At 39.1% G+C, this 15,085-nt stretch overlaps 1 protein-coding gene across 2 annotated transcripts in view; it reads left to right on the forward strand.

Moving 5' to 3' along the window:
* The first annotated feature begins 881 nt into the window (after nucleotides 1–881).
* The window catches only part of LOC309693539 (RNA-binding Raly-like protein), a 28,142-nt gene continuing 13,938 nt past the window's right edge, over nucleotides 882–15,085 (forward strand). The window contains exon 1 of one of the 2 annotated variants that reach the window (XM_082512861.1): nucleotides 882–1,065. In XM_082512861.1, coding sequence (XP_082368987.1) covers nucleotides 1,029–1,065 — 37 coding nt within the window. In that variant the 5' untranslated portion in view covers nucleotides 882–1,028. The remainder of the gene's footprint in view (nucleotides 1,066–15,085) is intronic. The other variant, XM_082512860.1, reaches the window with a different exon arrangement.

The following is a 15,085-nucleotide window of genomic DNA, read 5'->3' on the forward strand; positions in this document are numbered from 1 at the left end:
ATCTATCATGGCTATTTTAGATTCAGTAGTCTTAGATTAAAGTGGATTCTACTGAAGCAGCTTTGCATGATCAGCATAGTTCAAAATAAATGATTTTCAACATACAGTGGGGGTTGGGGCAGACACTCGGTCAACCCTCTCTCTCTTTCCGGCACCCTCACTTTAAGCCAACCCTTTTCTTATTGGCTGCCCCATGAAAAGAGAAGGTTTGAACTGCAAGTGAGTGTAGCTATGTAGAAAGTAGAAAAAAGTAGAGCCTCAGCTCTTTTTTTTGTCTCATGGGGATAACACATCTACACTGACCTAATTTTTGAAAACTTTGACCATGTTTAATAAGAACATCCAACACTGGAACTGTTTATATGTAACAGAAAATTAGAATATAAGACAAAATTTTCTAATAATAACAAAAGCATATTTTGGCCAGTAAGTAAGTGAAATATGATGTGTGGCATCTTTTGAAAATATTCAAACATTACAGGAGAAATGAAAAATGACAAAAAACCCGGTTAATTTGGTAAACACTTTGTGAAGGAATGGAGAAACTTTGAATGTAGCCATGGGCAAAATATATAAAACATTGGAAGACTTATCTACTGGAGTCATACAGCTTCTTCAAGATTTTTTTTTTTTTTTTTTTTTGGCTTCAGGGGCTCCACAAAAAATACCAGATATTACAACAACTTCTATTAGGCAAAACTTTAAGGGGAGAGTAGCCAGTATTTTTTTCTGCCATCCTTAGATAATCATTATAATTAACGCATTTTAATTCTCAGCAAATAAACCGCGCAAAGACGTGAAAGCAGGATTTTTACTTCCCCTTCTGTGCTTTTGCTATTGGAGCATAGCGGAGCGTTTGCGTCTATGGCTCCCCCTGGAATAGGTGGATTAATGGTACGGTCCAGAGCGGCTCCGCTCAGCTCTGCTCGGAGTCTGGAGGTGCTCCGGCAGTCTGTCTGGTTTTTAGGAGAAAGAGGAGGCAAAGTCGGCTCAGCCACAGCATCACCCGTTTTGTTTCTACGCTCGTCATGACCATGTACAAAGGCAGGCGTCGCAATCAGAGATGTGAGTATGAGGAGGTCATTACTGGCACTTTAAACATCTGGTGCAGAACGTATAGGAAGATTGTGGTTTTTGTTTTAGTCGTGTAAATGATTAAAAAGTTGTTCAACTGGAAGTGAGAAACTAAGTAACTGGAAATGTGTTTATTTGAGGCACTTTTCGGATTAAAGTTTGTAACCACTGCTTTTCCATCCTCAGTATTTTAATGAGTGGATGCACCTTTTCGAACAACTCGCTTGATCTCACAGCGTGGGCTGTCGCACTGTAACTAAATCGCGCAGAATCAACACCTCCGAGTCATTTAAGCACTTCATACAGCAAAAGATCCTCTTCCTGTTTCTTTGCTTTTCAGAGGGCTTGGAGATTTCTGAGGATGCGGGATCTGATTTAATTTTACTGTCGCTGGAGACAAATTAAGAGTGCGGTTGTACGAGTAAGACGTCTTCTCTGGAGCTGCTCAGTGGCTCGCAGCTCCAGGTGTGCGCGCACCTGTGCGCGTACGAGGCTGAGTGCTGCGGGTCCATCTTTGCAAATTTGTGGGTGCATGAATAATTTTTAATAAACCTCATGTACCAAGCTCTATATGTACTAACTGATAATCGTCATCAATTATTTATAAAAGGCTGCAGTTTGCGTTTCTAACTCTCCTATTAATATTTTATTGAAATTAATTAAACGTGGCCCGCAACTGAGCGTTATTTTTGTCAGCAGCAGGGATTTCTCAGCAGACATGCTCATTCACACACGCACAGCCCCGAGTTTGTAACGTCACGTAAGGCTCTGGTGCATCAGGACTCTGAAATTGAAGCGGCTAAATGGCACCGCATCATTAACTTTAGTATTATTATTGTGATGTTCCCTATTTTAAAGAAATCTAAGTCACTACTATTACATAAAATCAACCCATGCAGTAAATTTGAATGTGAATTTTTGTATTTCTATTTTGGCTTAAATGTGATTAAGCCAGTGGTTTTCAACCTTTTATTAGCTTGCGAAGGAGGAAAATGTCACAAAAATTGTTCTCCTTTCAAATACAAATAACCTCCACATCGCTTGTCTGATTAAACTTTGTCCTTTTATTGGAGGATGAGTACCAACATGTTGGGACCTACTGGTTTGAACAATGAATTATCAAAGTAGCTCATCACAGAGTTGGTGACAATTCATGTATGCTAAAGATGTCTCACGGGAGGTTTGTGTGCTTGTATTAGTTTAGGCAGGTGGTTTTGTCTACAGTCCACCTTTGAATGAAGTACACAAGTTTTGGAGCAGATGTTCAAGTAGTTTCAAGCACGTTGCAGCTGTCACTTTGTTTTCCAGCTGCTTGCACAGATTAACAAGCGTGTGCTTATGTGGAAGTGTTGGACCGGCTCCAGGGGTTAAAGTGCTTCAAAGTGTTGCACTTGAGAGCCACGTAGTTACATCATAGGAAAAAAAAAATGCCAAACTGGAAAAGGAGGAAAGTGCATTAGTGCAGGAGTGCAGCTCAGGAGAGATGGAAGACTCTTAAATTATCTTTACCTCAGGCTACAGCTGTATGCTCATTATGTTTTAATGCAAAAAAAATTAACACATACCAATGTTGGGAGATACAACAGTGGCATCAGAATGTTGCCTTTTGTGCTTACGAACATCCGCCTACTAATAGTTATATCGCCAATGTGATATTTAGAGTCCAGTGACTCCAGTCAACTTGGAAGTTCAGTGGCCTAACATCACATTCTTCTAAATGACTCATAGATCAGCAGGTCAAATAATTTCATTAGATGCTCAGGAGCTTGAAGACAGGCTGCCAAATTTATGCACTGCCAGCAAACCATTTTCCTGAAAAGGGCAAAAGAGTAAAGTACACGGATTTCATTAAGGAAGGACAAGCTGTTGAGCGATTAATCCCCGTATCCCCACAACAAAAACTGTCTAAGCCCCGAGGTCTTCATCCATATTGGAATAACTACATGGTTAGACGGAGCCATGCAGTTCAAAGAGAGCTGACAGATTAATTACAGTACACTTCTTGGGTGGGAGTCCTGCAAGCAGGTTAAGACTAAAGTATTTGATATTGACAGGATGATTCATATATGTCAGTAGCTCATTAAAGCAGTCCAATCTTAAATTCACTCTAACTGCGTTTGACTTCACATTGAAACATATATAACAAGCTATTTCAAATTCCTATTAGTAAGAATGAGCTAAATCAAAGCGACTTACAGGGAATTTTGAGATAAAAGATATCTTCCAGTAATTACCTGGTCACAGATCTAACAAAAAAGCGGAGCTACAGCTTCATTCATAGTACTGCATTGAATCCCTGTCACAGTGCGTGACGTTGTGAGCTGGTCCGTCTGCATTGCTCCGTCCTTACAAGTGAAACTCGGCTGATCATTTTCAACTCGGAGCTGGTAAATATTGAACAACTGTTACTTTTAATCAAGTGCAGGGAGAAGAGAACACTTTATACACATTTGATTCTATACACATAATGTCACACAGAGCTGTGACAACAAGAAAAACAGCCTGTGTCCACACTGGCAGAATACTAGCTGTTGCAGTAGAATAATGGGCACACTAAATACAATTACAGCCTATTACATTTTGTTTCACAGAGTCACGAGCCTTGTGCTAATCAATGTGTGCATATTACCACCAGTCAGACCTGTCACAGCTGCTGCATCGCTGCGACGTGTAGTAACATATTTTGGGGAGGCGCAGGTCAAGCTACAGCATAGGGTGTAGGCCTACGCTGTAGATTGGATGTGGGTACTATAAATCAAGCGTAACTATGTTAGTTAAGCTGCTATTGAGCTTGGAGTGAGGGGGGAGCTATTTTGGGCACTGCTGGTCCAGGAAGGATAATTTATGGATGTTTTTCTCATAGAATATAGAATAAGGACTCGGTGCTACACCTGGACGGCATGAAGCTCTAAATTATTAACAGCTAAATACAAACTATCAGGTTCTTTTAAATGATTTTTCAATGAAAAGTACAATAATAATAATAATGGATTGGTTTTATATAGTGCTTTTCAAGGCACCCAAAGCGCTTTACAATGCCACTATTCTTTCACTCTCACATTCACACACTGGTGGAGGCAAGTTACAGTTGTAGCCACAGCTGCCCTGGGGCAGACTGACAGACGCGAGGCTGCCATATTGCGCCATCGGCCCCTCTGGCCAACACCAGTAGGCGGTAGGGTAAAGTGTCTTGCCCAAGGACACAATGACCAGGACAGAGAGCCCGGGGATCGATAAGGCGACCTTCGGTTACAGATGAGCTTCCTCACCTGATGCTTTGGCATGCTATTGAGAGTGCATGGCATTGTTTTTTTGTGTGTGTTTATAGGAATGGCGATATTTTTCAGAACAAAAGTAGAAAGGTATACATGTCATCATCATCAACAACTTGTACCTCAAGATATTAACCGAGACGTCCTAGGTGTATTGATGAAAGGATTCACTGCTTTAGTGTTATGTCTGCATACATACTAAGAATATGTTAATGCAGTAGATGATTCAGTTTATATCTCTGATCAGTTTACCTTCAGATTCTTTGCCGGCTTTGATGGTTTTATCAACGCTGCTGGACTTTTACATATAAATGAACATCAGTCACACCTGAGCCCTTCAAAAATGAGTTCACACAGCACCGATTTCTGTGTTTTGCAGTACACACGTTTTCAGTATCTTGCCTGTCACAACACATCCACGCTGTCAAATCATGGAGATGTGCTTTTTTTTTTAAACTAGCATTGATTGAATTGCCAGAACTCAGGAAATGGTAGACACAAAAGGCAAATACTCCTGAAACCTGGTGTTCAGGTAAACGTTTACAGGCTGAAACAAAGTATTAACAGCAGAGCAAACATTTGGGTGTCATAAATATACAAAAGATAGGACGTAGCCTCCTGGTCTGAAAAGAGAGGCCAGTATTGACCAGCAGGGGGCGACTTCTGTGGTTGCAAAAAAGAGTCCAACTGTACAAAAGAAAGTTCCTACTTCTTGTTTGTGGGTGATTTCTCGTTACACACTGCCTGATGAGATTAGGCTTTCCAGGCAAAGGTTTAAGGTCATCTACTGTAATTTATGGTGTGGTAAATAAATGATAAAGCAGGGTACACTTTAAAGTATTGATACTTTGTTATTGACAAGTTACTACTGTAATATATGAGTGTGCAGGATTGTTGGTATCTTAGTATAATCCATGGGAGAATGCATGTGATGCCTGGGTAGAGTTTGTCTTTAAATGGCACTCTCACCACATCCATTTATTCTTTTTATCTCCAACTTTTCAAACTTAGCATCGTTAGTCCACCAAACAGAGATTCAGACAAACGCACACTCTCAGTCCTTGGACTGCAGAGTGGAAGGGGAATCACACAGACACAGTGAGAGGACAGCATCTGAAATCCACCCGGAAAGATCAGGTTGATATCCTTAACATGGCTGACCATTCAGCAGAAGCTTTGAGCCTTTCCAAATTAAAATGCCGCAACTTGTTAAGTCTGCTTCGCTTCGTACGGCTTAACATCATGAAATTTTTCTCGGTTAAAACACTCAAGAAGCTCCCACCAGAGATGATTCATTTATGAACATCTGACTATCCCTGTGATCCACAACTCAGGTCAGAGACTTTTCTTGTGAAATCAGCTCTAAATTGAATAAATGTGTGTTAAATCGAGAGAAGTAGTGTTTTATTGCATCGTGTGATGTAGTCTACAATATAGGTAGCCTAACATGAACATAGATGGTTTGTAATAACATTCAGTTCAGATCTAATCCCATTGTCATTCCTTGCGACTGTAAATCACGCTCCATTTTCATTGTGAGCAGTAGCAGTCTCGTTCTATTACAGTAATCAGGTCATCAACTTCCAGACTGAATATCCTTAAGAATTAATAGGTCTTTGTTTTTATATTGTTGCTGTTTGCAGAAATGCTAAAATTCCAAAATGTAAGCCACGCATAGTGTGCAAAAGGAATCTTAAACAATTTAATGAACAGGCTTTTCATCATGATTTGTCATTAGTTAATTGGGAAAAAATCGGACTATTACCAGATGTAGAGCTAGCTTGGACATATTTTAAGGAAAGTTTTATGGGAATTGTTAATAAACATGCCCCCTTACGGAAAGTTAGAATTAAAGGTCGAGAAAATCCTTGGTTTTCGCAGACACTCGCAGATAGCATACACAAGCGTAATAGAGCATGGGACAAGGCGAGACAAACAGATACTTCCACTGATTGGTCTGTTTTCAAACAGCTTAGAAATAAATGTACTTCTCTTATTAAAAAGGCCAAATCTGAATACTTTTTGTCTGTCACCACTGAGAACCTCAATGATCCACAGAAATTTTGGAAAGTAATCAAGTCTTTTTCCGCCAATAAAATGACTCAAACCTTTCCTAAATCTGTTGTAAAAGATTCAGTCTCAATTAATGATAAAACTGAAATTTTGAATTGTTTTAATGAACACTTTCTATCAGTGGGTTCCTTGTTTGCTTCTGCAGAAACTTTTTTAACAAATACTTGCCCAGAACTCTCTATGTTTTCTGGAGACCGTTTTAACTTTGTACCTTTTAGTGTTTATGAAGTGCATAAAGCTTTAAAGGCTTTGGATCACAGAAAACCTCCTGGTCCAGACTTGATGGAACCTTATTTTTTGAAGTTGGCAGCTGATTTTATTGCAGAACCACTCTCAATTCTATTTAATTTTTCAATTAAAACCAAAGAAATTCCAGCGGTTTGGAAATCAGCTTTCGTTTTGCCTTTATTGAAAGGAGGTGATCCATCGGTGTTGACTAATTATAGGCCAATATCAAATTTGTGTGTTTTATCCAAAATCCTGGAATCTCTAGTTTGTGACCAGTTGAAAGAGTTTTTGTACTCTAATGATATTGTCTCCAAATTTCAGTCAGGCTTCAGGAAAAAACACAGTACTAACACTGCCACTATGAAAGTGATAAATGATATTATTGTGGCACTTGATAAGAAATTGTACTGTGCGTCACTCTTTATTGACCTCTCAAAAGCTTTTGACACTGTTGATCATGCAGTCCTAAAAAACAGACTGCTCAGCCTTGGATTGTCAGAACATGCATTAGCGTGGTTCTCAAATTATCTGAAAAATAGAACCCAGTGCATTAAACTTGAAGGTCTTTGTTCTAAATTTGTTGCTGTCCACAAGGGGGTGCCACAGGGCTCAGTTTTGGGTCCCCTTCTGTTCCTTTTATATATCAATGACTTGGGTCAAAATGTCTCAGACACAAATTTGCATTTTTATGCTGACGACACAGTTATTTACTGTTATGGATCATCTCTTGCTCAGGCCATTGAAACTTTACAGAAAGCCTTTGTTGCTTTCCAGCATTCACTTATTCAGCTAAAATTAGTTCTCAATGCTGACAAGACTAAGCTAATGTTGTTTTCCAAGTCAAAGAAGGTCCCGGAGCCTATTCCAGTGGTGTCCACCCTTGAAGGAAATGTCATAGAGATAGTTCATGAATATAAATACCTTGGTGTCTGGATTGATGACTCCTTCACCTTTAAACCACATATAGAGAGACTAGTAAAGAAACTGAGACTTAAACTTCGTTTTTTCTTCCGTAATAAACAGTGCTTTTCTTTTGCAGTAAAAAAACGTCTTGTCACTGCAACCTTTTTATCTGTGTTAGATTATGGTGACATTCTGTATATGAACGCTTCTTCTTCATGTCTTCTAATGTTGGACACGATGTATCATGCTTCCTTGAGGTTTATTACCAATTGTAAATACCTGACCCATCACTGTGATTTGTACTTAAGAGTAAAATGGCCTTCTTTGGCCATTAGAAGACAGGGGCATTGGTACACTTTTATTTACAAAGCTATGCTTGGATTGCTGCCTCCTTATATTTGTACTTTGGTCACAAGGACAAATAGTGGTTCTTACTCCTTGCGCTCAAATGATCAGCTGCTGTTGTCTGTTCCCCTTGTCCGCACAGAGCTGGGTAAGAAAGCCTTTGTCCACTCTGCGCCTTTTTCATGGAACATGTTACAGAAAGACTGGAAACTAACTGAATTGTTGTCTTTAAATGTTTTTAAAACTAAACTCAAAGGCCTACAGACTGCCTCAATAATGTGTAATTGTTTTGTGTAATTTTAACTTTGTTTGTTCGTATGTATTTGTCTTGAAATGTGCTGCCTCTTGGCCAGGACTCCCTTGAAAAAGAGGTCTTTGATCTCAACGGGACATTCCTGGTTAAATAAAGGTTAAATAAAATAAAATAAAAATATTAATATTATTGGATAACTGGCTTAAAACGGTCTGAAAATTACATTAACATCATTTCTTGGTATTATTTCTAGGACAATATATAATCCTCTAAATATAATTATGTGAACCAGAGATGATGATGTCCGCATGTGTGAGCAGCCCAGCGGCACATTCGCCGTGTCTTCTCTTTCAACCTTTCAGTCACCCTGCTCCATTTGAGAAAATGCATTTTCAGGTGTCGCAAAAAGAAAAAGAGCTGCCTGTGCCGATGAGCTGTGATCGGAGATTATTCAAGTCTGCTCTGTCAGATTTACAGGGCGCGAGAACACAGCCTAGATTGAATCTGCGGCCGCTGTCTTGCAGGATGTCTCTTAGTGGTACATTTGTATTCATGCAGGTGCCTGGATGATCTCTTAATCAAATATCACTCACCTGCTCTCAGGATGCGTGTAGACTCCGCAGAGATGGGAGTTTGTTCTGTGCCAGAATTGATCGTTTGCCTGCCAAAAGATTATGTTTTGGCATTAGCTGAGGAAGGAAATGTTTTCTCCCATTTCTTTTCTCAGGTGATATTGTAGTACTACAGCACTCACCTCCTCTGTCATAATTGTTTTGTTTTTGCAGCGAGAACACTGAAGGACGGCAGTGTTAAATGTTCAGTTGCTTTGTACAGTCTCTTCAAATGTATTATCACATATCAAAGTAACCTCACTCAAGAGGAAAATTGCAAGTGCTCTGTGATTCAGCTTACGCTTGGCTAAATAGAGGCAGCGGAGGGGTTATGCATCCATTTCCTTTTTTTTTTAACTTTTAAAAGCAGGCTCGTCTGATTCAGATTTAGCCTGTGCTATGACTCCCTTTGTCTGTGCCCAGTCCAGTTATCATGTCTCCGGAGGGGAAAGTTACGAAGGGCACTGTGAGCTGAGGGATCAGTATCTAACTAAAACAGACACGCATGCAAGCAGTAACACGGCGAAGCACTCCTAGGTAATTCAGCACAGCCTCATTAATATGAATAAATCCAAAGTGAGTCAGAGGGCCCCTGAGGTGCAGATGATTGTATTCTTGAAGGAGCCACTGTGGATAGATAGAACTGTTACTGAGCTCAGTCGCAGCTTTTCTGTAGGAGACGCTGAGCTGAAATGAGGTCTTGTAAAGTCGGCTATTGGCCCTTTCATCTTCTACACAGACGAGGAAGAGGAAGACAGTGTGAAAACACCACTTCAGCTTTTGAGACTGTGACTTACAAACTGACTGTGTAAGACAGAAAAACATGGCTGGAATATTTCACATTGCACAGTAAATAATAGGACGTACCATTGTAGGTAGAAATGTTAATATGGAGTTGTAGAAGAGGGAGGTTAGTTGAGAAGTTTATGAGAGAAAATGCACCAAATTACACAAAAAAAGTAAATATGTTAGTACTGAAATTCCCAGATTTTTAAAGTCTTAAAAAGTGTAAACAGGGAATATCAGTTACACATTAGTGAGAAGCTGCTGTTGTGCAGTGCTCAGGTTTAGGAAATACTTGTGTAGCATCCACAGAGGTAGTTTTATTTGTAGTCGTATTACTTCCTGAAAGGATGCAGATGCTCTGTGGAGGTAATACTTTCAGTACCATTTGACTATCTGTTTGTGCGATTCTGCTAAAATACACAAAGACTATAAAGCTGATATTTTGTGAGACTTGTTGTACAGGCAGTGGAAAGGAAGAGGAAGAAGTCTGATGAATTTTTTCTGTGGATCTGAATGACTTTTTAACACATAGTGAGATAGTGTCATTGGCCCTGGCAGATGTCCTTGTCCTTCTGTTATTAACACTTGAACCAGTGTCTAAATGTGAGGTGAACATAAGAATTATCAGCCTGCTGATAATTATCACCCTCCCTATGAAGTGTATAAAAGTCTTTGGTTGTTTCAGCAGACAGCTGAAGTTACTAGCTGGTGAGCATACTGGAGCACTTAACGACAAAATATCCGTTGAGTGCTTTAGTTAGCTAAAAACAGCCAATGAAAACATTTATTTAACCAGATTAAAATTTTAAAAAACACTCTGTAACCAAACACAATGTAACTAAACTAGCTAACATAAAGAAAAGCTATAAAAAATGTTATTTAAAAAATATAAAATAAATATAGAATTTTATACATTTTTGTCTGTGTGACTGTTTCAAGTGTTTGTAAATGTGACTTTGTTATTTCCTGGTTCTTGTTTTATTACATTAGTTCCTTCTTGTGTATCTCCTGCTGTCTATATATTGTATGCATCTCCTCCTGTTCTTTGTTGCGTTCTCCCCTCTAGCTGTGTTTGCAGATTGTTCCAAGTCTCTTCCCAAGTGCCTAGTTATTTCCTAGTTTCTGCCTGATTTGAGATTTTTTTGTTTGTTTTTTGTTTGTTTCTGCTGAAGTAGAGCAATAAAGCTACAAGTTTAAGTCAGTCTCGTCTCCTGCACTGGGGTCCTTTTCCTGTCTGCCACACAGTGAACCATGACATGAACACTGAAACTAAATATTTCTGAACAATAAAACTGTAACCTTTTGCCTTCAAAGCTTTAATTCTTCATGACAGATGCAACAGGGTGCTGGAAACATTCCTCGGAATTTAAAAGGTGCTCTATTGGATTGAGATGTTGTGACTATAGCAGCCATTTGAGTACAATGGACGCATTGTTATGTTCAAGAAACCAGGTTGAGATAATCTGAGCTTTGTGAAAAGGCACATTGTCCTGTTTGAAGCAGCCGTCAGAAGACTGGTACACTCTTCATAAAGAAATAAGCATGGTTAGCAACAATGTTCAGGCAGGTTGTGGTTTTAAAACAATACTCAACGGATACTGAGAGGCCCAAAGTGTGCCAACAAAATATCCCTAACACCATTACTGGACTGTTGATACAAGGCAGAATGCTTTCACGTTGTTTACACCCAATTCTGAGCCTTTGTGAATTGTTGACACTGATGGCACTGTGTGGTCTTTTGCTGCTGTAGACCATCTGTTTGAAGGTTTTCTGGATACCTTTTGGTATTTTAGTTATTGTCGCCTTCCTGTGAGCTCAAAGCAGTTCTCTGGCATCAACCATTTCAGCTATGACACTTACCAACTTACTGAAATCACTGTCCATACTCATTCTAATGCTTGTGTTGGGCTTGAGTAGGTTGTTTTGACCATGTCTGCGTGCCTGAATGCCTTAAGTGTTTGCTACGTGACTAGCTGATTAGATATTTGCTTTAAAAAGCATTGAACAGGCATACTTGATAAAGTGAGTAGATGTGCGTTGTTCATCATATTCTGACAGCAGTGCATTCTGCATTGTAGCAGCGCCAATAGGAGTATGCTCTCAGGAGTTAAGAGGGCGGCCAGTGTTTTTACAGTGTCTGTGACAGACTTTCTTCTACTTTGAGTTCACCTCTGTGATCGGTTTTTGTGGCCAACCTGGAGATGATGGCTTCAGCAAAGTACATTTTTATATTCCCCTTCAATGCGATGCCGCATGCAGTTTATAGTATCAATCAAGTCCTAAGTGGCTATTGCTTAGCAACACAGGCTCTATCTCCTCTATCTCCCGCTTCAACTTTTTATGAATACACGCACAAACAAGTCTCGGCTGCAAGCACACATATACTTATTCATGCGACTTTTGTATATGATTAGTATAATGACTGTAATTAATCAGAGACTCTATGTGTGTCTGTTGCGATGTGGAGGGAAGGGGTGTTGTGAGGTGACAGTGTTCATTTTAGAGTGCTTTTTAGTGCTCCACTCTCTCTTTAATGACCCTAGCAGGGGCCCAAAGAAGAGCAGGCTTTACAGTGCGAACCATTCCTCACGTCTTCCTGTGTCCTAATGATAATGATACAGCTGTCCCTGTGCACCTGAGAGCTAGCGATACATCCCCCCACTCCATTAGTCCATTAGGGAGAACAAGGAAGGAAAGGAGGAAATCAAGAGAATGAGAAAGAGCGAGACAGTCTGGGCTCCAACCATTGCACCCATGGTGATTCTGTAGACAATGTGATGGAAGATCCAGACATATCTGCAGCTGCAGGACTCTGTGTGAAAATGTGAATCTGAGAGAAGTGCTTGGATTTATCTGAGATATTTTCCATTCTTTAATTCATAAGATTGGTGCATTAATATTGCAGCAGAGAGTTCATGCTTACCCCACCCCTGGAAGAAAAAGCCCAAAAAACTGCGACTGCAACCCTTTAGGCACAACAACTTGACTCCAGCTCCAGTCATGACACTTGCTGCTGCATGATCCCCAAAGCTGATGTTTTATCTCTGCAACTCAAGGGTGACTCATCCATCAGAAAGGGATCTCTGTTGCTGCTTTGTCGGTTCACCCCTGTGTTCGTTTGTGTGTATGCGTGGGAAGGTGGCGTTTTGATTTTTGTTAGTGTTTTTTGTGTATGACCTTGAGCAGCACTCGAGGCTGATTGAGCAGAAGCAACGTCGGAAAGCCGACAGACTAAACGCGGTATGATACCAGCCGGGTTTAATGCGCCGGTGTTCTTGGCAGGTAGAAGGGGCTGTCAATCATGGCAGTAGTCATGAGGTGCGTGCAGATGAGTCACAGCTGTCTGCTAATGCATTTGAAGGGGATTTCTTTCTTGAAGTCCCTTTTTTGCACAGTCAGTCTCGGTTGTTTCGAGGCTCTTACAAAATCTTGCAAACTATGCACCGTCTGTTTGAGCGTTACAATGAAGTGAAGTGAAATCATTAAATGAATCAATGTTTTGTACCCCAGTTCACCTGGTTAGTTTCATCACACAGAGCCCTATAGGCACCCAGACAGCTCAAACTAAGAAAAGCTCTTCACTACTTCCTCATCTCTGATGAGATTGCTGCTATTTCACACCTATTAAAACAGAAAATAGAGGAAGGCTTTTTCAAATGGGTTTTCACATGTTATACACTAGACAATCTATAGATAAGTCTTAAAAGATGAATTTTCATTGTTCAACTATTAACTAATTAAACTATAAGAACATTTGGGATAAGATTTGTGGCTCTTTTCCAAATATAGACTGTATATAAAGGGTGGACGTAGCTATTATGACATCATCAGCTGTTTTTGGAAAGCTTAAATTGAGGAATTTGAATCTGACCTACAAATTAAGAATGCCAAATGCTCATATGGCAGCAGCTCTCTAGTTATAATGCAGGCCTGGCATTGTTTATCGTCTATTTTACTTAAATGGGGCCATAATTTACATAATTTACAAAAATATACGTTCTGCTTTATTACAGAAGTCTTAAAGTTAAAGGTAGACACTAAACATTAATCAGGAAAACATTTAAGGAGATCATAAATAACATGACTTAGATGGTTGTTTTCTGATAGACTCTGATACAACTCGATTTGTTTTTCATTTCCCCTGGATCGCCACCTCCTGGCCACTAGAAAGAATGCAGGTTTACACTTTTATATCCTTGTTCTTCATATAAAATCGAATAACTGCGTTAATAAGGAAACAGGAACAGTAAAGTAGCAATGAATACTCCATAACATCCTGACTGTTATAAATGTTTTTAATGACAAACACAAACTGACCATCGCTCACTCGCTCTCTCGCTCTCGCTCTCTCTCTTTTCTTTATTTGATCCCATTGATATGGTCATGCACTCAGAAATGCTACGAGACGTAATTAGCTTTAGCTAGCAACCACCCTCTTACTTTTACTGCTGCTCTTTAATTTAAAACGATGTTGGCCCACTTTTCAGAGCATCTTTCATCTTCAAAACCCACTTTGACCATTCAGCTAAGAAATTTTAAATAAACTTCCTTTTAATGCATGAGATCTGAGGGTGAGGATCATACAATTTTAAAATTCACAGTTTCTGCTGAACGTCTAGTTCAGTGAGGATGAATGTACACTGCTACAGTACATGAGCCCTGGCCCATAATATGGCAATTCTGAATGAAAACACTGTCACACTGATAATCTCATAAAAATGCAGTTTGTAATTTGTTCAAACCTTTAAACAAAAATTCTTAGGAGCTTGAAAATGCCCAGGGAGCCTCTTTATAAAGACTGTGCTACATCGTATGATGTGGTATTCTGCAGGACAGGCTAAAAAATAGCTCCTGGAGTCAGGCAGGTATAGTGCTTTTATAAGAATATAACTATAAAATTATTACAGTATACATATGAAGATATGTTTACCCTTTATTTTCCATTATCCTATTGTCTCCTTGGCAACATAATTTTATTTGTGCCACTCTTTAAAAAGCTTTGGGTGTAGGTGCTTTGAAGTCTTTTGGTTTCATAAAAATAAAAGTTTATGGTCATCCAGGGGGAAAAAAAAGCTGGACTCATGAATGACCATCATAAATAAGCACTTAAAACATTGAAGATTTACTTCCATCTGTCATAAGATGTATATGAATATAGAGGATTAAAATGTGTTTATACAAATATTCAAATAAAAAATAATATTGTGATCTAAGCATCGGTGTCCTTCATTACAATATAAATATTTATTTTTTTCACACTGTAGAATATTTCCAGTCTAAGCAGAAAACTATTTTTTGTGTAACATTTAGGTAAAATTACAGTGCTTGGAAAATCAAGTTATGTTTTATCAGAGAAAATAGCTACAATATTTGCATTGATATTAACCAAACGATAACTTAAATGACAGAAAAAAATCATGTTGGTTGTTTTTAATTAAAACCCACTTGAACATTTTTTTTAAATTGCAGCTGTCTTCATACAGTCTCTCACTTCAGAGGCTTAAAAAACTGTTGGACAAGATAAAATAATTTTAGATATA

This window comes from Aulonocara stuartgranti (genome assembly GCF_965226115.1).
Source record: "Aulonocara stuartgranti genome assembly, chromosome: 18".
Lineage (NCBI taxonomy): Eukaryota > Metazoa > Chordata > Actinopteri > Cichliformes > Cichlidae > Aulonocara > Aulonocara stuartgranti.